A 24167-nucleotide genomic window follows, 5' to 3' on the forward strand; every position below is an offset into this window, starting at 1 on the left:
GCAGGGTTTGGCTGACGACGCATATAACATCAGAACCAACTCCGCAGGTAACTCACGGCTTTCAAACTTCGACGTCATGAAAAACAAAGAGTCTGTCAAACTGATCATCAACTCCAGCACATCTACTAATCTCATGAACAGTGCAACCTATGGTAGGACGAGAGTCTGTGATCACAACCGAAGGAAATTGACCCAGACTCATGAATGCCTCTTTGGAGACCAACATGGCATAAGAGCAAGAAGAACCCCATATCTTTACAAAATGAAGCGTTAATTGTGTCTTGAGCCTGCAAAGTTCCTCAACTTGAAGATTCGGTTGTTTTTTCAAATTGTTGCTTTAGACATTTTATACATGTCCTCAATGCCCTTTGATTATTGAAGCATTTTGCCATTTCTATTTCTTTCTTTTTTTTTTATTTCTACAAGCTGTGTCTCAAGATTAAGAGAAACAGCTTTTTTGCAAGTTCACAAGTGTGAGAACACACTTTGTCACTCCAATTCTGGAATTCCCAACTTATAGTCAAAAGGACTAAGCCCATTAAATTGTCTTTCACTGCAATTAGAATGTTTATGTTCTTATATTTGTTGTAAAATCTCCTGTTTAATAAATGATCCCATACTGGGCCAGGTTAGTTCAAACCTGTGACATTAGCATTCGTGGTTCATTGGTTTCAGTCAAGAAGTATCCACTGGGTAACTGTATAGAGGCACGTAAATGGCTTCAGGTAGTGGTATGACTTCAGTCTGGGACTTGGGTCTCTGCCAGAAGTTTGTTGGATTCCGAACACTTCAGTCCATTTTACCATCCACACATTAAGTCCACTTTCATGGTGGGTGACTGGAGGGAGATTCTGGAAATGAGAAGCGTATGAAGTCCACCTCGATGTCAACTGACGAGTGCTTGTGGAATTTGTACGATGATGGTAAATCAAAGCGGAGCTCTGTTGGCAAGACCAAATGGCATATACAAATGAGTGAGAAATTTCGAAAATGTTTCTCTACAGAGCGAAATGAAAAAAAAAATGTCACCTCCCAGTTTGTAAGTTTTTTGTTTTGCCCTAAACTAAAAGTTCATTGACCCCTGTCTGTGACCTTTAACCTTGAGATGAACTTCCACTCCCCAAGGGACATCTACCATCCAAGTTTGGTCACAAACAAACATAGGGATCAAAAGCTATAAGCCATAATCGAAACACGCCGTAAAAACTTAACATTGGGCCCTAAAAGTTTGTTGACTCCTGTCTGTGACCTTTGACCTAGTGGTGACCTTCAACTTCCCAAGGGACATCTACCACCCAAGTTTGGTCACAAACGGATATATACATCAAAAGTTATGAGCCATGATCGAAACGCGCCATAAAAACTTAACATTGGGCCCTTAAAGTTCATTGACCACTGCCTGTGACCTTTGACCTTGAGGTGACATTCATGTTTGGTAAAATGTGTAACTTTGCATAACCACTCTTCCCTCCAAGTTTGATTGAAATTGAAGTCCTCAGTAGAGAGTTATTCAAGTTTTTGTAGCGTTACGGACGGACGACGGGCGGACGACGGACAGACGTCGCAGGCGATCCCTTAGTCTCCCCGCACCTCCGGTGGGCTCGACAAAATTTACTGCAAGCATTGTGACTTCCATTAACTGCAAATTCTTCATGAAATCAGGCACAAATGAGAGAATGAATGTGATAATCTGTGTGTGAGATATTTATCATACCTTCCCCACAAACATACTGAATTTCAATAAAACAATGATTTAGAGAAAAGGGAATGAGCCACATTCATCTGAAGGGTCTCAAATTGCTTGTCCTATAAGGATGTGGTCCAAGAGTAGAAGAATCCTTCGAATAATTATACACTCAGTACCTCCACAACAATAAATCTGAGTCGACTTACCAGCCAGGACCTCTATATTGACTCCCCACTGCGCAGCCTTCTTCTTGATATGCTAAATAAATAGATAAATAAATCATACAGCACAATGCATATCACTTCAGTATCAAGTGGAAGTGTGTGACTGACTCCCAATACACATTATACTCATTGATTTGTTTATGAAATCTTTTGTTTTTGTTGCAACCGATCAACTTTTGACAAATTAGGGATCAAAATGAGAGAAATATTGAACTAGATGTCAGATGAATTATTTGCGATTACTTGTTGATAAATATCACCTGGAAACCGAGCGTACATATCTAGTACACCAAAGAAAAAAGTTTCAAGCATATCGGCACAAGCAAAACATGATTTACCTACAGTGATAATGTATATTGCGTCACTTACACAAAACAGCATCAAGCTAAATGTAATGTACTGTCCCCTCATAACAAGGAAAAGTAGAAATTACGCGGTGCGTAATATATGTCCCCGCCGGAAGTAGCATTTTGTAGCAAAATGTACAATATAGGTAAAAAATCAAGGTCAAAGGTCAAAGAAGTCAAAGGTCAAAATTCTGTGTAGAAGTTTTGAAGCCCTCACCTAGTGCCATCACATAAAGCAAACGGAATCGAAATCGGGTAAGAAATGGCGAAGGAGTAGCATTTTGTAGCAAAATGTACAACAAAATGTAGGTCAAAAATTAAGGTCAAAGGTCAAAGAAGTCAAAGGTCAAAATTCTGTGTAGAAGTTTTGAAGCCCTCACCTAGTGCCATCACATAAAGTAAACAATCGAAATCGGGTAAGAAATGGCGAAGGAGTAGCATTTTGTAGCAAAATGTACAATACAGGTCAAAAATCAAGGTCAAAGGTCAAAGAAGTCAAAGGTCAAAATTCTGTGTAGAAGTTTTGAAGCCCTCACCTAGTGCCATCACATAAAGCAAACGGAATCGAAATCGGGTAAGAAATGGCGAAGGAGTAGCATTTTGTAGCAAAATGTACAATACAGGTAAAAAATCAAGGTCAAAGGTCAAAGAAGTCAAAGGTCAAAATTCTGTGTAGAAGTTTTGAAGCCCTCACCTAGTGCCATCACATAAAGCAAACGGAATCGAAATCGGGTTAGAAATGGCGAAGGAGTAGCATTTTGTAGCAAAATGTACAATATAGGTCAAAGGTCAAGGTCAAAGGTCACGACTGAAATTCTGCGTAGAAGTTTCAAAGCTCCCATGTAGTGCTATCATATAAAGCAAACAGAATCAAAATTGGCTCATAAATGACAGAGAAGTAGCAAATTGAAGATTTTGATCACACACGGATGCACACGCGGACGGACGGACACACGGACGGACACACGGACACACACACGTACGGAGCCCGTTTCATAGTCCCCTGCTCGAACTCGTTCGGCGGGGACAATAATACTGTAGCATGTTCTTATTGTGGCATATACGTTTCTTAGCCACAGTCTATGTACTTGTTTGTAATGTATTGATTATGATGTATCATACCAATGTGCCTGTATATAACATATGAATATGTGTATTCTATTGTTGAGTAATAATGTGGCAGGAGCGCTGCACTATTTGAGGCGCGCCTCTTTGTGCGTTTTCTGAGCGCGTCACGCTCATTTTTGCAGCATTGTTGTCTTGTTGCTAAGGCGTGGGATTCTGCCAATGCATTGGTTTGCAGACATTTTTTTAAGAGATAGATACTTACTTACTTACTTACTTACTTACTTACTAGACAGGAGATAACCATTGCTTGATAAACTTGCACGGAGAGAACTGTGTGAATTTATTCAACTGTTTGCCGAACTTTTTGCTAAAAACATGCTGTATCAAAACAAGGTTCTTCTGGAGCAGCTTATTTCTGTCTACTTATAGACTCCTTTTTCCTGTCATCGTTCAGTGACTCGGTTTTTATTCAGAGACAGTTTTTACACCTCCTCAGTTTAGTCGCTACCCGAACTCTCCAGACTGTTTCATCGCTACCAGAACTTCATCATCTCTGCGAACTCTCCTGACTCTTTCAGCGCTACCAGAACTTCAACATCCTCGGTTTCCGGCTACCAGGACATCCCTTTCTATCTCCTCATCAAAGACTTCACAGATTATCGCAACATCTCCCTGAACTCTCCTGATTGTTCGTATACATTCAAGAATTATCTCAATAGTCACAGCAACATGTAACTCTAATCTAATTGCCTTATTTTGGTTATAATACGTACACAGGTCAAAGTAATCTAACTTGACGAGTGTATATTGAAGTTGTTTATAATCAAAGAGAAGTGTATTAGATTTATTTCTTTTCCCAATATAAGTATCAAATCCTCATTTTTTTTTTGTCATTGATTTCAAACAAATATAATTTCAAGTTCCGGATAAGAAATTTACTGAAGAGTTTTACTTTTCAAATAATAAAAGAACATAATTGATTATTTAATTAATTTCCTTTTAGTTTACATTTGTATTTGTGTTGTCTCAACCGATCTTTTATATAAAGTACGTTTTTGGAAGTAATACACGCAAGAATATATTATATTTATTGACCGATTCGGGTTCGTTGAGGGCAGCAGACATTTCATGGCACTGTGCACAGCCATAGTGGGTGTCTCAGCCGACCCCCCCTGCTCTCCCCCACCCCGGGCAACATGTTTATCGCGCACTTGTAACAAAGGTTCGCGCACTAAGCAAGCATTCGCGCATTCAGTACGAGACGCCCATTGGCTACAGCAGCTTTTCATTCTGCACGCGTGCTAATGTAGGGAGAGGGGTGGGGAATGGGAAGGGGGGTCGGCTGAGACACCCACTATGGCTACGCCCATGCCAAAAATGCACATAGCGCGTCACAGAATCGGTCAATACACTGTAGTTAAAATCCTCCCCAATACAATCATACAATGTATCCCATTTTGCACTATCAAAACTGATAATTTACTGGATAGCAACAGTAAAAAATATATAAATAAATGAATAAGTATTTCTAGATCAGTATCCAACTCAGCAATAAAAATTTAGCTCACCTCTCTTGTTGATGTCTTATGGAGGGAATAGACAGACTTCTTTGCCATCTCAAGACCAAGCTTGACAAACTGCATGTCAATACCTGTGTAAAAACCAGCACATCACAAGAATAAGATATTCTCTTTTAAAAGAATGTGACATAAATGCACATCTCACAAATTCAGTGCAACAATACCAGAAAGCTTATCACCAGCAAGACTTTACCCCTGCTGTCAAAGACATGTTAACTGCACAATGGCCAACCATCTGATTCTTTTTGCTATTAAGTGTGTCATCTGGACTTTCTTTTCCCTTTTTTGAATGTGGTGCCATATGCTGTGTAGTTTGTTCTATCAAATCAAATTATGCACTACTTTCTCAGTGACAACTCAGGTCATGTCTCTTAAATTGTTCCATCATCTGCTGACACAGCTGTCATTTATCAGCTTCATTTTAGGGAGAAATATCAATTTAAAATACTGATGAGACATCAAACCCATAACTTCTTCTGCTAGGAGAGTATGGAACAAGAAAAAGAAAAATATTCAATTTTTCCTAATATCTTGCATAACACGGACACTGAAACAAGCAGTATCATAAATCACAAATGAGAGAACAGATTGGGCAGTAAGCATTCATACAGACGATTGGAAGTTTTGTGTAAAAGTTCCAAGAAAATACACTAAACAAATCAACAACTTTCTGGTTAAAAAGCACACTAGGATGTACAATCATGCCATTTGTTACCATGACAAGATTCTACACACCTTTGTTGTGCTTCGTTCCAAATGGTGGGTTCATGATGACCGTGTCCAGTTTCTTCTGCCACATGCTCGGTGGAACCGTGGTCAGATCACACTGGACAGTGTCCACGTTGGTCAGTTCAAACTCATCACAGTTTTGCCGGCATATCTCCAAGGCATCGGCATCGATGTCAAACCCTATACAGAGCCTGCATCATAACGAAGGAAAGAGGGTGAAAAGCAATTTGCATGCTACTATGTTTGCTAAACATTGAATTTGCTCACTAAAACCACTCCCTTTCATCTTCCACTCTATTGCCTTTTTAAAAAAACTTACTATTGTTTATATCAACTGTCTTTCTAAAATTCCTGTTTATTTCTAGTAGAATTCATAGAGTATGTTTAATACCATTGTAAGAAATAAAAACTGAAATGACACAACACTGAAAGAATTACAAGCCTATTCACATGAAATACTCACATTGACTTGAAAATAAAAGAAGGGTTGGTTTTTTTTAAAGTCTCTCTAGCTATGGAGGTGAGAAGTTCACTGAGAAACAGTGAACTTCAGGGATGAGCATTGGTCAGTTTATACATGACCTTCACATTGAATGTTTCAACCTGGGCTTTCATATCATCAAATGTGACACAGCAAGTCCAGTGTAAAACCAAAAACTCATCAGAGAAAAAGTTTTGTGCATCATTTGTGCTGTGTGCTTGAAGATGAGAAAAAAAAATGCATCCACTGTCAGAAACATCATACCACATACCCTCATCTCGTTGCTGAACAGGCTTTAGAAGCACTGTAGTTTTGATTACTGTAAAAGTGGAAACTTTTGAGGTGTTGAAATTTTCGTGCATTTCGTGCAACCAGAAGCTCGCGCGAAAATAAAAGCATGCGAATATTTTTGTGCGGGTGTGCTATATGTTCCAGTAGTTGATGTCTTGATTCCACGGAATTAAAAACATGCGAAACTTTTCTAACCCGGCCAAGCGCGAAAAATTAGTAACGTGAAAATATCCACTTTTACAGTAGTTTAGTTTATTGATGTGAGCATCTATGGGAAACATCAAGAAAGACAAGCCTACTGCTCAAGGGGATAGATACTGTACATCCAACCAACCCTCCGACCATCCACCCATCTTCCTACCCTGCCTCCAACATGGCTGCTCCAACGCTGAGGATCCCACAGCCACATCCAAAGTCTCCTATCAGACACCCACTGATCTCCCCGTAGCTGGATTCTATGGTGTGCAGCATACGGGCTGGACAGAGAGAGGGAGAGTGGAGAGAGAGTTCGGATTCATTAGTCATCACTAAAGTAAGTCTTATTAGTTAGGACACAGAAACTAACTGAACATGTGTACGTGTTTGCCTAGCCCGACCAGATGCCGTAAGAAGCACTTGTGTATGGCAACAGGGCTGTGTATAGTTAATGTTTGCCTTGCTTTGGCTTGGGCAGGACAGCACTATGTAAATAATATCATCAATAAGTAAATTTAGTCAACTGCCTTGTCAAGCTTATTAAAATGGAAAGTTGAAGTCTAACTTGTTTGATGAAATAACAAGAGAAGGGCTTACATCAATGTAAATAAGTACTGAATTGATCAGTGTTTTACTAAAAAGCCACGATGAAAAATCATGTGCGTAATTCTAACTCGAGCAGGATTCGAACCCAAGCCAGTTCGGGAAACCCACTCACAAGGGGGGTCCCTCCTTATAAGTAACCCGTCCCCCTTATAAGTAACCCCGTCCCCCTTATAAGTAACCCCCGGGGCACCCCTTATAAGGAGTCTCCACGCTTTTTTGCAATGCAACGCGAAAATGAAAGGACTGCGGCAATTCGCTTGATTATGTCCATAAAGCTTCACAAGTTTCCTAGTTACTCACGAAATTTGAGCAAAATCGGTTTGAGGCATCATATCTAAAATCATGGATTTAAATGCGATGTCAAACGACCCATGCGAATGCTGAAATGCGAGCGATTACTGGCGTGAGTGTCGCCAGGCGCGGCGGCGCGGCAATGCTTTAGTGCAGACGTGGCGACTGAGTGGACTCAGTCGCCACGTCTGCACTAAAGCATTGCCGCGCCGCCGCGCCTGGCGACACTCACGCCAGTAATCGCTCGCATTTCAGCATTCGCATGGGTCGTTTGACATCGCATTTAAATCCATGATTTTAGATATGATGCCTCAAACCGATTTTGCTCAAATTTCGTGAGTAACTAGGAAACTTGTGAAGCTTTATGGACATAATCAAGCGAATTGCCGCAGTCCTTTCATTTTCGCGTTGCATTGCAAAAAAGCGTGGAGACTCCTTATAAGGGGTGCCCCAGGGGTTACTTATAAGGGGGACGGGGTTACTTATAAGGGGGACGGGTTACTTATATGGAGGGGCCCCCCTTGTGAGTGGGTTTCCCGAACTGAAGCCAAGACCTCCTGCTCTCCAGACAGGCGTCATCTCCACTAAATCTAGCTCTAGACCAGCAAGCTCTGAGTCAGAGAGTTGGTAAATAAGCAAAAATGGTTGTATAATTTATAGACAAAGACAGTTCTGAAGCTCAAATACATTTTCTCATACATGTACTAACTGTTACATAACACGTTAAACGGTCGTTAGAGAGAGGTTCTAATTGTATTGGAATCAATGATACTTGATAGGGCAAAAATCAATCAAGAATTTATCATCACATTCATCACACCATGGTGTACATGCATAATACATCACCTAGAACTAGAAGCTGCAGCACGCCAGCAGCTCTAACATTAGCACAGCTCAGTAGCAGTATTTTTACCGGTAAAAATAAAAAGGCTTGTCACAAACGCAAGTTTGCATATGTGGGACTGTTATGTAGCTTTTAGTTACCACGAGGATCTGTAGTACCTGCAATGTGCGGCCGCGTTGGATACTGTTCAAGTAAGATTTTCGGTTCGTCGAAGACATCTACTTGCTGCAAATAGCCTTCGAATTCCTTGAGCTTCATTTTTGCTTCAAGTAAATACTCCGGGTTCGGTTCGGACGAACTAGTGCCGTAGTGGTCTCTGCTCCGTACGACATCTGACGCATCGGTTTCCGGTTAGCGGTCCTGGCCGAGAGCGGTACCGGCAAGCTCCGGCGGGCGCCTTGCTTGCGCCGGGGTCCGTTGTCGCGTGTACGTGTCGCGTCCACTGCTCCATCACATGCACAACACTGGTGGAAGGAGGGGAATCGCAGTGAAGTGGCATTGAAAACATCCTGTTTTAGATACAAAATTTGACGTCTTTCTGGTAAGTCACATTGGTTTTCAGCATTGATTGTACATTTATGATGAATTAACCGCTTAGGCTTTAGCATAGAATCAATGGTTAGTTATGTCTAGTTATTCTCATGTCGAAATAATTTACAGTAATTTACTCGCGCTTAGTCCCTGACGTTATGTTTCGTGTTCCTTCGTGAAATTTGAAGTGTAGGCTTGAATTCCATACATATCGACGCTAAAGTTCTGACATCCATGTAGCATCTATATCTCTCGAATTCCCCTGAACTAGAAACCTAGGGCATTAGGCTGTAAGCAAGTTTCTGACAAATTCTGTTATCAACACAAAGCAGATAGTTTGGGACAGCCAGCTTCATTCAGAATTCAGCATAACGTAAACGTTAAATCTAGCATTGCTACTAAATGCTAGAAACGCTTGTACATAGTACACTCTACAGCACTTGTAAATTAATTAAATTGTGATTGTGGTGATGGCTGATTATGATGCAAGGGGTGCCGGTGATTTTATCATTCACTAGCTTCTGTATCTAGAACCTACCTGAATTCACACATCTCCCAACAGGCAGGATGCTAGCCCGGCCCGGCCTAGTTGGGCAAGAAAATTTTCAAATTGATGCAAAACACTTGCCCGAAAGAAAGTCCGAAAATATAAGGAAATGATAGAGAAAATCACTTGTAAGTCGAGGAAGGCTTGATTCCAGTGTCCAGTGCTTCATGAAACACAATCATATGATTTGTAATCAGCACACTTTGTTTCACACGCTTTAATAAACACATTAATTGGCGTAACAAGCTAAACTTGGTGATGTTGGTGTTGCATTGCATCGGGGCTTCTTCATGTTGTATAAAGTAACATATGAATATATATGTTTATATGTTCGCCCGTGCGGCATAATATGCCTAGCCCAAGACCATGCAATTATACTGCACGGTGCATTTAACAATGCGCCGATGCATGACGATAGAATACTCACACACATGCAGCACACACACACACACAATAAGCACGGCCTATGGCACATCTCAACACCCCAAGCCCAACTTGGGCAACCCGTCCCTAACCCACGGAGGGCTACCCATCCAATAAAGGGGGCTATATAAAAGGGGAATCATCAAGACAGAGAGACCAGAGAACAGAGAAACAAGCGACATACCGGTACCGGCAATCACCAAAAAGCATTCGTGGATTCCTGTCTCTGTCAGCACTGATTCTCAACCGCGAGGTACACATTGTAAGTGCTGCCAATAACTACGTTTCACGAGGCACAATAATCACAGCAGCTTTAAGCGTCCCGCGCAACATTCACGTACACTGTAAGTGTTGGAAAGTTACTGAAGTGCTTTGCATCACTAAACAGCCATTATCTCTTGGCCTCTGTATTGTTGACTTTGTGGGTTTAAAGTGGGGGCAGGAAGTGAAAAAAAAAAAGTTCCTTCAAAACTTTTTGCTGGCCCACTTTGGGCAAGCATTTTTTTTCTCATTATTCCAAAACACTTGCCTGACTTTGATTTTCACTTGCTGTGGGCAGTCAAGCAAGCACCTATTTTGCACCTTGCCTCATTCAATGTCATCATACCTTCTGTTCAACATTTATATCTGATCCACAGGAGTGACATGTTTATACAGTAGATCCCCTGCCATCACCATCCAGTCATGGGCCTGACCCAGACAAGTTCCTCCCCAGCCCAGCCATTGCCCCTAGCAACAGAAGTGATGCTCCGTGTGGTTCTCCTCGTCTTCCACCTCTCACTGGTCCAGGGCTCCGTGGGCGACCGCCTGCCAGTCTACAAGAACACCGTCCGCTCCTGCCTGAACCTGGAGTGCGGGTCCTCCGCCAAGCTGGAGGAGTTCTCCAGGAACCGCCAGCTGTACCTGTCGCTCCTGGGGTGGGACTGCCAGTCGGAGTGCCAGTACAAGTCCATGTGGAAGACTGTGGAGCACCTCAACCGGGACGAAAAGCCCATCCCACAATTTCACGGCAAGGTCAGATAGATTCAAGAGTGGTGACACAAATAGGTGTGATTTATGTGTGACAGCAAATTAGCAACTTTTTGCGGGTGGCGGAGACACTTTGACATTATCTTCTGCTCCTGAATGGTCAAGTGAGTGAGGCATGATTCCAGAAAAAGCTGGAATACAAAGACTTGAAGAAGGAATACATTGCAATCTACCTTTTCTTGATCTTGTGATTATGTTGGGGGGGGGGGGGGATGACACAAGGGTTTATATGATGTAACCTCTATAATATTTAGTATGTGTTTGTTATTGTAATGTTTACTGTTTGTCTGTGTCTATTTCTTTTACTCCTCAGTGGCCTTTCATCAGAGTGTTTGGCATCCAGGAGCCAGCATCTACAGTCTTCTCAATTGGCAATGGCCTGGCCCAAGTGTACTTTTTGAGGCAGCTCAGGAGGACCGTCCCACACACAGTACCAATGTATTACCCAGGCCATTTTCAGTGCTTAGTGAGTATTATGCCCCTCACATGTACTGTAAAGGCTTAGCTGCCATAGCAGGAGAAGTGATCCTTGAATTGTCCAATGTGATCGCTATGCAAACATCATGGCAGTGCAGCTGACAATTTATTTGCAGTATAATGGAGTGTGAATTGGCAAGTGCTATTGTGATCATCCAAGTACAATTTCTTTTAATCTTTAATATTTGGTGTTTCAAACAGATATGAACTGCTGTTAATCAGGTCATCGTTGATGCTATTGCCTCACAGGATCTCATCTCCATGCTATGACCCTCTGAGCAGGTTCCTTGGGTCATAGGATGGAGTTGAGATCCCTTGGGGCAATAGTACAGTATTGAGAATGCCCAAAAAAGCAGTCCATATCTGGATATTTTCCTAGCCAAATAATTAAACTTTTGTATTGTACAGAATAGTTATGTAGTAAGGTGAGAGAACAACGTGACCTTGGTGCCCACAAAATAACAAAAAAGATATTAACCCGTTGAGGACGAGTCCCCAGTATACTTGGGCAGGTGTCTATTTGAAATGCGTGTTGTAGCAAAATCAGTCCATCCTCAATGGGTTTAATAACACCAGGGAAAAGTACATGATAGCATAATAACAGAAAATGTTCACAGAAAGCTGCCAATATTTGCTGTGAAGTGATTTATAAATGAATGCCAACTCTTGTAGCTGGTACATTAATATTTGTATGAAGTATCCAGTGGCCTTATGAATGTTAATGTTGGTCTTAACTATCTTCCCAGGTTGCCATTAATGCATGGATCTGGTCAACAGCCTTCCATGCTAGAGACCTGGCCTGGACAGAGGTATTTACTATTTTGGGCCATTCTTCTCGTGAAAACTATGGTGTCATCAAATATTGCATGGACATTTACGAAAACATCCTCATCCATCTGTATTGTCTTGTATTTTCTTTTCTTTTTGTTTCTTTTTTCATGCCAATCCAAGTTTCCAAGCCTTGCAAATGTAGATTGCCATTAAGTGTGGTAGCTACGAGTGTAAATAACAATTGAATGACATATTGTCATTGATGTTCTGAGGTATATTAAATGATACGACTGTACACTGCTGATATGCTACACTGCGAAGTACATGTATGTGGTATTTTTTCATGCAATTTGAAATCAAGTTTTATTAGGGTAAGTAACAATTCAAATATTATCATATTTAGTACAGAACAGCTAAGATATAACAAATTATTTTGTAGGCTCTTCAATTTAAACATAGACTTTGCTACATTATATAAATCAACATCTTCCCATTTAAAAAAAAATGAAAAAACAATTAATTCTTACAGAATTACTGCAGTATTAGGTACATTAACCATATCCTAATATTTGGATAGTGCTCTACATATACAAGTGGCTGATGAATGTGTGTTCCCTTTGACCCAAAGGAATTATGCTTTGTGGTTCAATTTGATTCATTGCTTCATGTCATTCATTTATTCCCACAGAAATTGGACTACTACTGCGCTTATTCTATTGTCTTGTGCAGCCTTGTGACGTCATTAGTAAGGCAAGTAGTCCCCTAACCTTTTTTTGCGCTTCATTCGTGATTGGGAGACACTAAGCCATTTTCCATCATAATCTTGCAACAGTGTCAAAACTTGTCGGCATTGAAGTGTCGATAGTGCTGTCTTTTGGTAAAATTAAATTTAACAGGAATGGAAAATGTGAAAAGTGTCTCTCTTTGTTTGGATATGTGACATCAAATGATGTATACAGATATCAGTTATCAGGACAGAAAGAAATTATCAGTAGTTTCTCGTCTTTGTAGACAAGCATCAGTAGAAACAAGTTGTTTTCATGTTCTGGTACCTAATTTATATGAACGGTTGACACACACTGGTCTTTTTGACAATTATGCTTATTCACATATAATATTGTTTGCAAGGGTACATGTGAGTTATGTGTTCAACATTTTCTAAATGTAAAGGTACGATATGTATGTCTGAAATGTTTGTTTTGCATATTGTTAATAAGGTTTTTTTACTGACAATTCATCTTGTTCATTATTCTCTTACCCCCTCCCCCTTTTTCACTGTCCATCAATCTATTCTTCTACTCATCTGTAATATCTCTTCCTTCCCTTGTGTTTGTAACTGGACTATTCAAAACATTTAGGGTTCTAGCCGTGAGAAATGACAGCTTGGACAAAAGAATAATCGCAGGAATTGCCATCGTCATTGGCTATGTCTACTGCAAGCACGTCTACTATCTTCATTACGTCCATTTTGACTATGCGTACAACATGCGAATGAACATAACAACAGGTAAATAGCATGACTTTGTTGTGTGTTTGTGTAATGCTGGATATTGACAATTTACAACATCAGTAATGAAGTTGTGCATCGGCAGATTAATTGCTACTTTGCATCATTTAAACAACAGTCAGTCAAGAAATTCCATTTTGAAAGATGACTTATTTCATATTGTTGACTACTGTTCTCATTTGTAGAGATGCCAAAAGTTCCATTCACAGAGCTCTTTATAAAATAATCCCATTTAAGATTGTACATACGACAGTGATAATTATAGGTCCTGTTGGAGAAATCTGTATCATCAAGGGAATGTGCTGCACAGAGCCAAATATTTGTTACAATATTACGTTCGGAAGTTCTTTGCTTTTGTTCTTTTTGTATGCTGACATTTTTTTGCCACAGGTTGAGTCAGTATAAGTAGATGAGGAATGCTCCGAATCATTCATGCAAATCATGTGACTTCATATAGCCAATCAGCAGAGATGGTGAGTTAGCTTAGTTGGTAGCACGTCTGCCTCACGATCCAAAGAACCCGGTTCGATTCCCGGGTTCCACTGAGCAATTTTGTGTGTAATCATACTGTTCCCTATAGTAAAGAGGCAAAATACTCTGTAGCATAGATAGGACATAAAATGGAGGTCCCGTGTGTGAGAGAGTCACAACTCATGCACGTAAAAGACCTCACTTCGTTTATTCATCGCAAAGAGCAGGGTGTTTAACCCTGTGAAGTGGTCCTACCTTACATCCAACTGGACCCCATGGAAGACCAGCTATCGCAGCTGAATACGGGCTATCCAGCCATCTTCTCAGATAGAAATGAAACGAGCAAACAAACGAACAGTATATCCTGGAGATATCTACATGTATGTGTCGAAATTGCTTCTGATGTTCCATTTGATACAGCCATTCTTAGCTTCATTGTGTGGGTCCTATGGAGCCTGTGGAACATACGACGGCAGCCCTACCTATGGAAAGCCATAGTCTGTGTCGTCACCATCAACCTATGCATACTGCTAGAGGTGCTAGACTTTCCCCCAGTCTGGTGGACGTTTGATGCCCACTCCATCTGGCATGCCAGTACTATCCCCATTACCTTCTTATGGACCAGGTAATAGACTGATAATAACCATTCAGAAGTTTGCCCCCCCCCCCCAAAAAAAAAAAAAAAAAATAATAATAATAATAATAATAATGATAATAATAATAATAATAATAATAATAATAATAATAATAAATAGATAAATAAAATAAATAAATAAATAAATAAATAAATAAATAAACAAATAAATAAATAAATAGAAAATAGAATAAAATAAAAATAAAAATTCAGTCATGACAATAATGAATACTGATAATGATAATACAATTGATAAATGAAATGATAATTTAATTAAAACACTGAATGGGAAAGTAAAAATATGAATAATGATTATACATAGATGAGCAAATAGATTCATGATAATAGATTAAAAAGTAACTAAAAGAAAAAATGAACGGGAGAATGCATACACACAAACATACATATTTACATACATTCATACATACACACCTTCTTACACGCGTGGTATTTTTTTTTTCATGTAATAAGTGATAAACCCCAGCAGAGACCAATAAAAATCACTGTTTTGTTCAAAACTCTTTCATGATCGACCCAAGTTTATCTGTTGATGTCAGTGATAATGAGCATGGAAAGTGTTCAATAGCAGATTTAGGATCCTACTGTCTAGATGTCATAAAGAGCAAAGATGTAATATAGATAAATTCAGTTCATATTAGAACAATTTTCCATTGCCAACCATTCTCAGTGACCTGCTTCAGATGTCGTGCCATGATGTTCATACTCTCACTAAGATTTTGAATTATGACTACTTTATAAGACATAGATTATATGTACACCAAAACTTTTGCCTGCATTTTACTTTGGCAAACTGTGGCTCCTTGCAAAATTTTCATGCATGTGAAAGTTTCTTGTTTTATTATACATTTCTATTTCTATTTTTGACTGTTTTCTTTTGTCCACAGTTTTTTCATGGATGACTGCCTGTACCTCCACAATGCAAGAGAGAAATTACTGAAGAGCGTATGATGACATTTCCGCCCTGATGTATGATTTCTTTTGTATAATATTTGATCCATCACCGTGGTAACCTCATTGGTGTCGCTAAGATAATGAAGACCTATTGGTGAGCTGATTAGGTTTAAAGAAAAAGAAAAAGAAAAAAAGAAGCAATTTGATATGTGCCCCAAAAGCAAATGTATGTAATAGCTATTACCACCTGTTTGAATTTTAAAGTCTATGCATGTGGAAATATTTTGAAGCTCTACAGGTTTTGACAAAACATACCATGTCAATGTGTTGTTGTTTTTAAATTACAAGGCACTGTGTTTTGATAATTGCCTTATCTCTGTCACATTTGACTATATCCAAGCTTTTAAACCATTTTCTTAAGACTGTGCTTACGTAAATGGCGGGCTTTTTTACCTTGTCTGTGATAGATTTTTGGAAACAAGGTCAAACAAATTGTATAACATTTGAAAGCTTGTAATCTGGGGATTTCCCAAATGTCAGAACCAGAGAATAGAACATGATTTTCGGCGACCTTATCAGGTTTTTATGGTGATGGGTCACATATAATGGTCACATGTACAGTGTATGGAAGTCGCTGACTGTGCTTTCGTCAGCTGGATCCTGTGATGTATGCAGCTGTCGAGATTCCAACGTTGCGAACAAGCCAGAGTGAGGGTAGGGCTGTGAATGTGCTCACCATACAGTGAACTACATTGTACTTACGGTGCAATCATGTGATCATGTGACTCATGCGACTGCAGAACATTGTCCTGTGTCTTTCCAATTGCTTTTTATTAGTATTATCATTCATTAATGCACACCTTAAGAAACAAATAATGACGCCGTCCCTATGCAATAAATACTGATGTATCATGGATTGAATGTGGTGATCGGATAATGTTTCAAATTTATAAACTTCCATCTCTAGTGAGGATGAATGATACTTTCTAAATGGGATATTGACCACTGAAATTTAAACGAAAATTAATTGAAATATTTTCAAAGGCTGACATGTGTTAAAGCGTTACATTAACCGAGATCATATTCTACTAAAAAAGCAAACATTAATTCACAGAGACTATTGAAGATGTTGATAACAACTACCAGCTTTTGAATATTGGTGCAAAAATGTATTAATATGTAGGGGTTTTTACGCCATATTTTTATAGTAATATTTCCAGACTGCACCAATTACCATAAAATAAGACATTACATTGAAGAATGTTTATCAAATGCAGCAGTGTGTCTGTAAGTTCCCTTATGCATTTTTGCAGCTTCAGCATGCATGAGTTACCAATGTGTCAGGTGCTTACTATATCTTGAAAATTATTTTGGGAAAATTGCAATAAATTTTGAGAAAGTAAAATCTATGTGAATCAAAACATGGTACTAGTAATACTTTTCCAAGTTCTTCTTTATTTTGTTTCTAGAGTTGGAGGATGAAGGAATTGCTAACAACAAAAAAAAAGGGAAAAAATACGTCAAAAATGAATTATCTCAGAAGATTCAGAAAACTAAGACAGAAAACAGCACAATTTCCATGTGTTTACCATATTCCATTGCTGGTATTGAGAAAATGAGGTGCTTAAATTTGAAGTAAATATCATTATGCCCTGTAATGTCCAACGTGGAACAGTTTCATTTTGATAAGAGATCATATAGTACCATGTGTCAGTTGTAACTTTCGTATTGCATACATATCATTTGTGCCTAAAACCTCAAAAGATAACTTTGTTCCTGTTTTGTACTGACAATCGCCATCCAGCTTTCTTTTCCAAGTATTATTATCGAGCATGTAATTTTTGTGTCACACTTCATAATTAGACATTACGACATGTTGTATATCACTGTTTAACTGGAATAGTAATGTATCATACAAACCTCTGCTTGCTCAGAAAGGTTTATCTAAAGCATTACAAGCATTGCTGTCCAATCCAACAAGCTAGCTTTTTGTCCATATTTAATAGTATTATATGAGTCATTTGTTTATTTATTGTTTTGTCTGTGGATGGGGGACGGTTAGTGAGTATAGTATTGAAAACGCATGCATATTTTACTCGTGGAATTGATTTCATATGTGTTATGTTTGCCATTTTTTTTTTGTTTAAAGATATTGCTGGAAGAAAATGACAAAATTGTTGAGATTTTGGAGAGATACACTGCATTTGTTGATGATAGGGTCTTAGAATTTAAAGCACTAGAAATGTCAAATTCATGAAATTTTGTTGATTTATGTAGGTGTCAGCAGCTGTTTTAAAGAAGGGAAACACACAGGACTATGTGATGACTTTGTTTGACATTATTTATAAGTATGACATGCAGTATTGTGTGATTGTGTTTGATTGTTACTGATAGTGAGATTTTTTTTTTGTAGCTAAAGCATGTTTTGAAGTTTGACCCACCCTATATTTCTACGCAGCTGCACGATATCCAACCGATCCTCAGTTTTACGACGTAGCACATTTTGAGTTATAAGCAGTACATTGTCTTTAATTAGAATATGTGTACTTGTATTTCATATGTATGATATTATGGAACATCATTGTTTCAAAGATTATGAAAGAGATATTACAGAGGTTATTTTTCAGAGTGAGGTATTGTCAATAATTAATCTGTTGAGGACGAGTCCCAAGTATACTCGGGCAAGTGTCTATGGGAAATGCATGTTGTAGCAAAATCAAACCGTCCTCAACAGGTTAATAATGAGTGAGGCATTACTGTTGGCACTACCAAGTTGAAGATCGTGAGTTTTTGTCCGTCACCTGCAAAATACTTTGCTCGGTGTCCAGACCCAGTAATTGTGCTACATGTGTATTAGAGCAAGCAAGCTTATGGTATTTATGATACTGTATACGCCATAATTTTCGCGTACATAAATTTTCGCGAATTGCCGCTGTCACACATTTTCGCGAGTGGTTAAATTCGCGATTGGGGGACCAGAGAAAATATGAAGTGGCAAAGAAAGTGTGAATTTTCAACTTACTAGCAAATAAGAATGATACTAGTTATACACTGCATGAAAAAGACTTGCCAAACTCTGTGAACTAGTAAGTTAGAATTCAACATTTTTGAAGTGGTTAAGTCCATCGCGCTAGATTTCTGACGAGTGGTCCCCTAGATTTCTGACGAGTGGTCCCGCCTTGCGATAATGGATTGGCTTTCTACAGTATTCATAAGTAGACGTGGATGTGCGTAAACAAGCTTAGCCAGTATGGTCTGTTCGGTAAGCCGTGACATGGTATACTAGTACTGAAATGTTCGTATCATCAAGGCAAGGGATTCATTTTGGAAGGTAATATTTTCGCGTGTTGTTAATTTCGCGAATAGCTCCCGACTCGCGAAATTCGCGAAAATAAAACCCCCGCGAAATATATAGCGTATACAGTAGTAGCACCACACCACAATACAACAGGGTATACAAAATTATGATAATAAGTCTGTATTGGCTGAATGTGCAGTGAATACCAATCACTTCAAGTGGCATGATTTTTTACGGTGTACATAGACTATGTTTCTTCCATGCAGCCAGTATGGAAATTGCCACTCTGTAAGTCAAAGCAGGTAATTGCGGCGATGCCGACGACTGTTGTAAATATTTTTAGCATTTCTTTATTAGCTCACCTGAGCCAAAGGCTCAAGTGAGCTATTGCGATCGCCCTTTGTCCGGCGTCCGTCGTGCGTTGTGCGTCGTGCGTCGTCCGTCGTCCGTCGTCCGTCGTGCGTCGTGCGTCGTGCGTAAACTTTTTACATTTTCATCTTCTTCTTGAAAACCCCATGACCGATTTTCATCAAACTTGGCAGGTAGCATCCCTAGGGGGTTAGGAACTCAATTTGTTAAAATGGGCACCATGCCCCACCCAGGGGGCCCCCAGGGGGGCCCAAACCCCCCAAAATTAAGGAATCTGTAAAAATCTTCTTCTCTAGAACCAGAAGTGATAGAGCTAAGTTAATACTATGAGTTAGTACATTGATGACTGTAGTTTCAAGTTTGTTCATGGCAGAATCAGGGGTGCCCCCCTTGGGACCCAGGGGAGGGGGGTGGGGAAAGGTTCTAATGGGGCCTAAATTGTACATTTTCATCTTCTTCTTGAGAACTCCATGACCCATTTTCACCAAACTTGGCAGGTAGCATCCCTAGGGGGTTAGGAACTCCATTTGTTAAAATGGGCACCATGACCCACAGGGGGCCCCCAGGGGGCCCAAACCCCCCAAAATTAAGGAATCGGCAAAAATCTTCTTCTCTAGAACCAGAAGTGATAGAGCTAGGTTAATACTATGAGTTAGCACATTGATGACTGTAGTTTCAAGTTTGTTCATGGCAGAATCAGGGGTGCCCCCCTTGGGACCCAGGGGGGGGGGGGGTGAGGAGGGGTCCTAATGGGGCCTAAATTGTACATTTCTATCTTCTTCTTGAGAACCCCATGACCCATTTTCACCAAACTTGGCAGGTAGCATCCCTACACTGTAGGGGGTTAGGATCTCAATTTGTTAAAATGGGCACCATGCCCCGCCCAGGGGGCCCCCAGGGGGCCCAAACCCCCCAAATGAAGGAATCTTTAAAAATCTTCTCTAGAATCAGAAGTTATAGAGCTGAGATAATACTATGAGTGAGTACATTAATGACTGTAGTTTCAAGTTTGTTCATAGGAGATCCAGGGGTGCCCCTCTTGGGGGTAGGGGGGGGGGTGGTTGGAAGGGTCCAAATGGGGGCCTGAATTGTACATTTTCATCTTCTTCCTGAAAACCTCATGATGGATTTTTGTCAAACTTGGCAGGTAGCATCCCTAGGTGGTCAGGATCTCAATTTATCAAACTGGGCACCATGCCCCACCCAGAGGGCCCCAGGGGGCCCCAATTCCCCCAAATTAAGGAATCTTGAAAAAATTGGGCCCTTATTGTACATTTTCATCTTCCACTTGAGAATGCCTCGTCAAATTTTGGTAGAGCTGTGAATAATTTAGATTAGTGACTGCGTGAAAGGTGAACTTGCGATACTCAGGTGAGCGCTAGACCCGCGGGTCTCTTGTCTTTATTTAGATTGGTATGTCTGTCATAAATACTCCAGAATTTGATGTTATGTCAGTCAGAGTTGTACAGTGTAAACATCCTTACCTAGGTCAGCCTCTTGTAAGTCAAAAACCCACCTTTGGTCGATATTCCTCACAAATTACGAGTACAGCGCACTCCTGTTATAACAAAGTCCTTAGGACAGGCGGTTTTCTTCTGTTATGTCAAAATTTGATTATAGCTGAACAGTAAAGTTTGTGAAAATGTATAGATGATAATTTTGGGACCTGAATTTTCACTTCGTTATAATGAGAATTTTGTTATAACCGTGTTTGTTATAATGGGAGTGCTCTGTATTTGATTTCCTCCTGTGTAGAAGATAGTCTAAAAGTAATGTTTATTTCTCCAAAGTTGCAAGCTCCTCATGAAATTTTGGCAAGACAGACAGAAGACTTCATTTAAAAAGCCTCACAAGGGATAAAATGCTAAATGGTAGTGATGCAGGAGTAGTAAGGGGCAGTGAATTTCTGATGAATTTGATGGCTGCTTTGGAGGAAAAGGTCGTTTTGATGTCATTAAAACACTTGATGGCATTCTGTGATTGCCTGAAAGCAGTCCCTTGAAAGTGACACCTATAGCAAAGTGTTCTTCTTGGATTCACTGTGAGACCCAAAATTGAATTCATTAGAATCTGTGAGAAGGATTTGACTACCTCATTTCATCTGTTGAGAATGAGAAGGGCGTTAAGTTGTCTTGAACACTATGGGTTTAGTGGCAACTTAACGCCCTTCTCATTCTCGACCGACGATTTATGCATGATGCCTCATAGCTTCCCGTCTGTCATGTCATCTTTATAGTTTTATGAGAAGAATGTGGAATAAACACAAAAGATATGTGTGTTTCAATTCAAACTTATTCAAGATCATTTATTTCTTTTCTTTTCTTTTTCCACTGTCACCAAAGAATTAGATTATTCACTTGATTTCATGTTACGATGAATTTCTTAATATATTGTAAGTTTACTTGAGGTTTCATGTGTTTGCATAATGAGTCGGTAATCTGTGGCACTTGTTTTATTGCCATTATAGAGAGTAGCAATCTCCGGGGAAGGGTCATCTTTTATCAATGATTGAACGTCTTATCCCGCCTTTGAAGGAAAGATCTATTTATTCTGAATTATTCAGCATGTGTAACAAGAGTGCAATATATGAAGTTTTTTGTTTTTTTTTAACTGATAAAAAGTTTTGTGATTGCCCAAGTGTGAGAGAATTATGTAGTCATGATGGAATCATAATTATGCCCTCATAGGAGCAGTTGACCCTTCACACATGCTGACATCCCACCAGAAGTCATATGATGTCAGTCACATGACCTCTGCCATGTACCAGTAGCTTGTGTATACATGCATTAATGTGTTTGAGTGCCATATGATTTGATGTTTAGTACTAGTTTAAGTAACTTTCCCCCACACAGAGTCAAAAAGCTGGAAAGAGCATTTTGAAAAAGTGTGCTATTTAAGAATACATGTGCAGGTCAAACTAGTTCCTTACCAAGTAACAGCTTTGTCGAGGTACCCGTAAGATTCTGTAAGATGATTATGTACCTTGGCAGGCAAAATTGGGATACATTTGTACCTATGTAGTCATAGCTTTTGTACTCCAATTTTAACTGTCAGTTGCTTGTTATTCCTCTGCTTTCATTTGTTTAAAGTTGTTTTTATTGCTTCTGGTTGTAGTTTTTTGTCTTTTTTTTAATGGGGGGGGGGGGATAATTTCCATCTATTATAGATTTGTTTGTTCATGTGTCTAAATGTACAAAGTGCATATGGGCAGTGATTCTGATGTACTTGTTCAAAACCTGTCTCAAAGCCTGCCAACATTATGGTAAATGGAATCTTTTTTTTTTTTTTTTTTTTGTCAAGTTCAATTTTTCACAAACCCTTCGTCTTGAGCAATGTATAATTCAGCATAAAGTCAAAACTTCTCTTCACCTTCCAAACTACCGGAAATAACATGTGTATCCCTTTAACACCCAAGACATATTTAGTTTGGTTCTTTGCCTAATCTTTGACCTGCAAAATATGGTTCTGTGACAAAGGTTGTATAGCATAACTTAATCCTGTACTTAAAGGACAAGTTCACCTTCATAAACATAAGGATTGAGAAAATGCAACAATATTAGTAGAACACATCAGTGAAAGTTTGAGGAAAATTGGACAATCGATGCAAAAGTTACGAATTTTTTAATTTTTTGTGTTTGAACCGCTGGATGACGAGACTACTACAGCTTGTGAGTCATATGCGTACAACAGTATAAAGAAAATGTAAAAGAAAATTCAACATATTTTCACTTTTTTCGCATAATAAAAGAGCACTTGACTTGCCTCTTTCTAGAGGTAGGGGGAATAATATTACCCATAACATTTGTCGGTAACGAGTCAGGGGAATGTGTACTTTTTTCAAAAGATGGAATTTTGTGAAATTCTCTTTATATTTTCCTTATATTGTTGTACGCATGTGACATCTAAGTTATTCATACACTGCAGTAGTCTTCTCATCCAGCGGGTACTGCACAAAAACTTCAAAAATTCATAACTTTTGAACGGATTGTCTAATTTCCCTCAAACTTTCAATGATGTGTTCTACTAATATTGCTACATTCTCTCAATCCTTATGTTTATGAAGGTGAACTTGTCCTTTAAGCATACCTGTCTGTATGTAGTATTTTTATACATTGTACTCAAAAGTAAAGTATGCACCTGTGATTGTGCAGGAAAATAAATGTGGCAAGCAAGCAATGGTTTTCTTCCATTCATGAAACCAAACACGTCATTGGACCCAAAATTCAAGATCCCCTAGTCGTATGATCAAGGCTGTTATTAATAAATTTGCATCACAACTGCATAGTATTGCAGAATTCTTGCGTATTCTGTATGTTCAGCAATACTCCAGTATGAATGGAATACACAAGGCTGGAAGTGAAATGTGTTCTGATAAATGCAATATTTATTCAAGAACAAATGTGTACAATTTTATGAAGATATATACATGTGAAGATAGACATATGATACAGTACTGCAAATATGAAACTGAATTATGAAGACAGGAAAGACAAAGCATTGGCAATCCTGTGCCGTAACAGGAAGTCTGTTTTGATTGTTCCATGAATGCAGGCACATTTGTACTTCTAGATGTTTTGATATTGTTGTGAACATGTAAATACTATTTACCGTAAGTAACACTTTACAATCTACTCGATGTGCTCTCCGAAATAAAACTAGAAATCAAATCAATGAGCCCTCTCGCTGATTCCTTCTTGGTCTCTGTTGAAAGCCTTGTGTGCACAAATATTATTAATCTCTACGCTACATACAGAAACATTCCCTCGTAAACAAAACCAGAAAGAAACAGGCACTATGATATCAAGTTTCAGACATGTGATAGTTATTGCTTACAGAATAAAATGCATAAAGGGTG

At 39.2% G+C, this 24167-nt stretch overlaps 2 protein-coding genes across 2 annotated transcripts; one reads left to right on the forward strand and one right to left on the reverse strand.

Annotated features, from left to right (window-relative positions):
- Positions 1-825: 825 nt before the first annotated feature.
- Positions 826-8624, reverse strand: LOC139732015 (rRNA N(6)-adenosine-methyltransferase METTL5-like). Its single transcript, XM_071642891.1, has 6 exons — positions 8502-8624; positions 6769-6883; positions 5642-5826; positions 4895-4977; positions 1894-1945; positions 826-941 (listed from the first exon to the last, which is right to left on the reverse strand). Exons 1-6 carry the CDS (start codon positions 8599-8601, stop codon positions 826-828), a joined length of 651 nt encoding a protein of 216 aa, XP_071498992.1. The 5' UTR covers positions 8602-8624.
- Positions 8625-8780: 156 nt separating this feature from the next.
- LOC139732016 (post-GPI attachment to proteins factor 3-like) lies at positions 8781-15702 on the forward strand. Its single transcript, XM_071642892.1, has 8 exons — positions 8781-8884; positions 10483-10858; positions 11187-11339; positions 12097-12159; positions 12810-12871; positions 13480-13628; positions 14520-14724; positions 15639-15702. The coding sequence occupies exons 2-8, from the start codon at positions 10529-10531 to the stop codon at positions 15700-15702; spliced, it is 1026 nt and encodes a 341-aa protein (XP_071498993.1). The 5' UTR covers positions 8781-8884; positions 10483-10528.
- The last annotated feature ends 8465 nt before the right edge of the window (positions 15703-24167 follow it).

Source organism: Diadema antillarum, unplaced genomic scaffold, assembly GCF_040938485.1.
Source record: "Diadema antillarum isolate AM-2024a unplaced genomic scaffold, OU_Dant_1.0 seq00000396_RagTag, whole genome shotgun sequence".
Lineage (NCBI taxonomy): Eukaryota > Metazoa > Echinodermata > Echinoidea > Diadematoida > Diadematidae > Diadema > Diadema antillarum.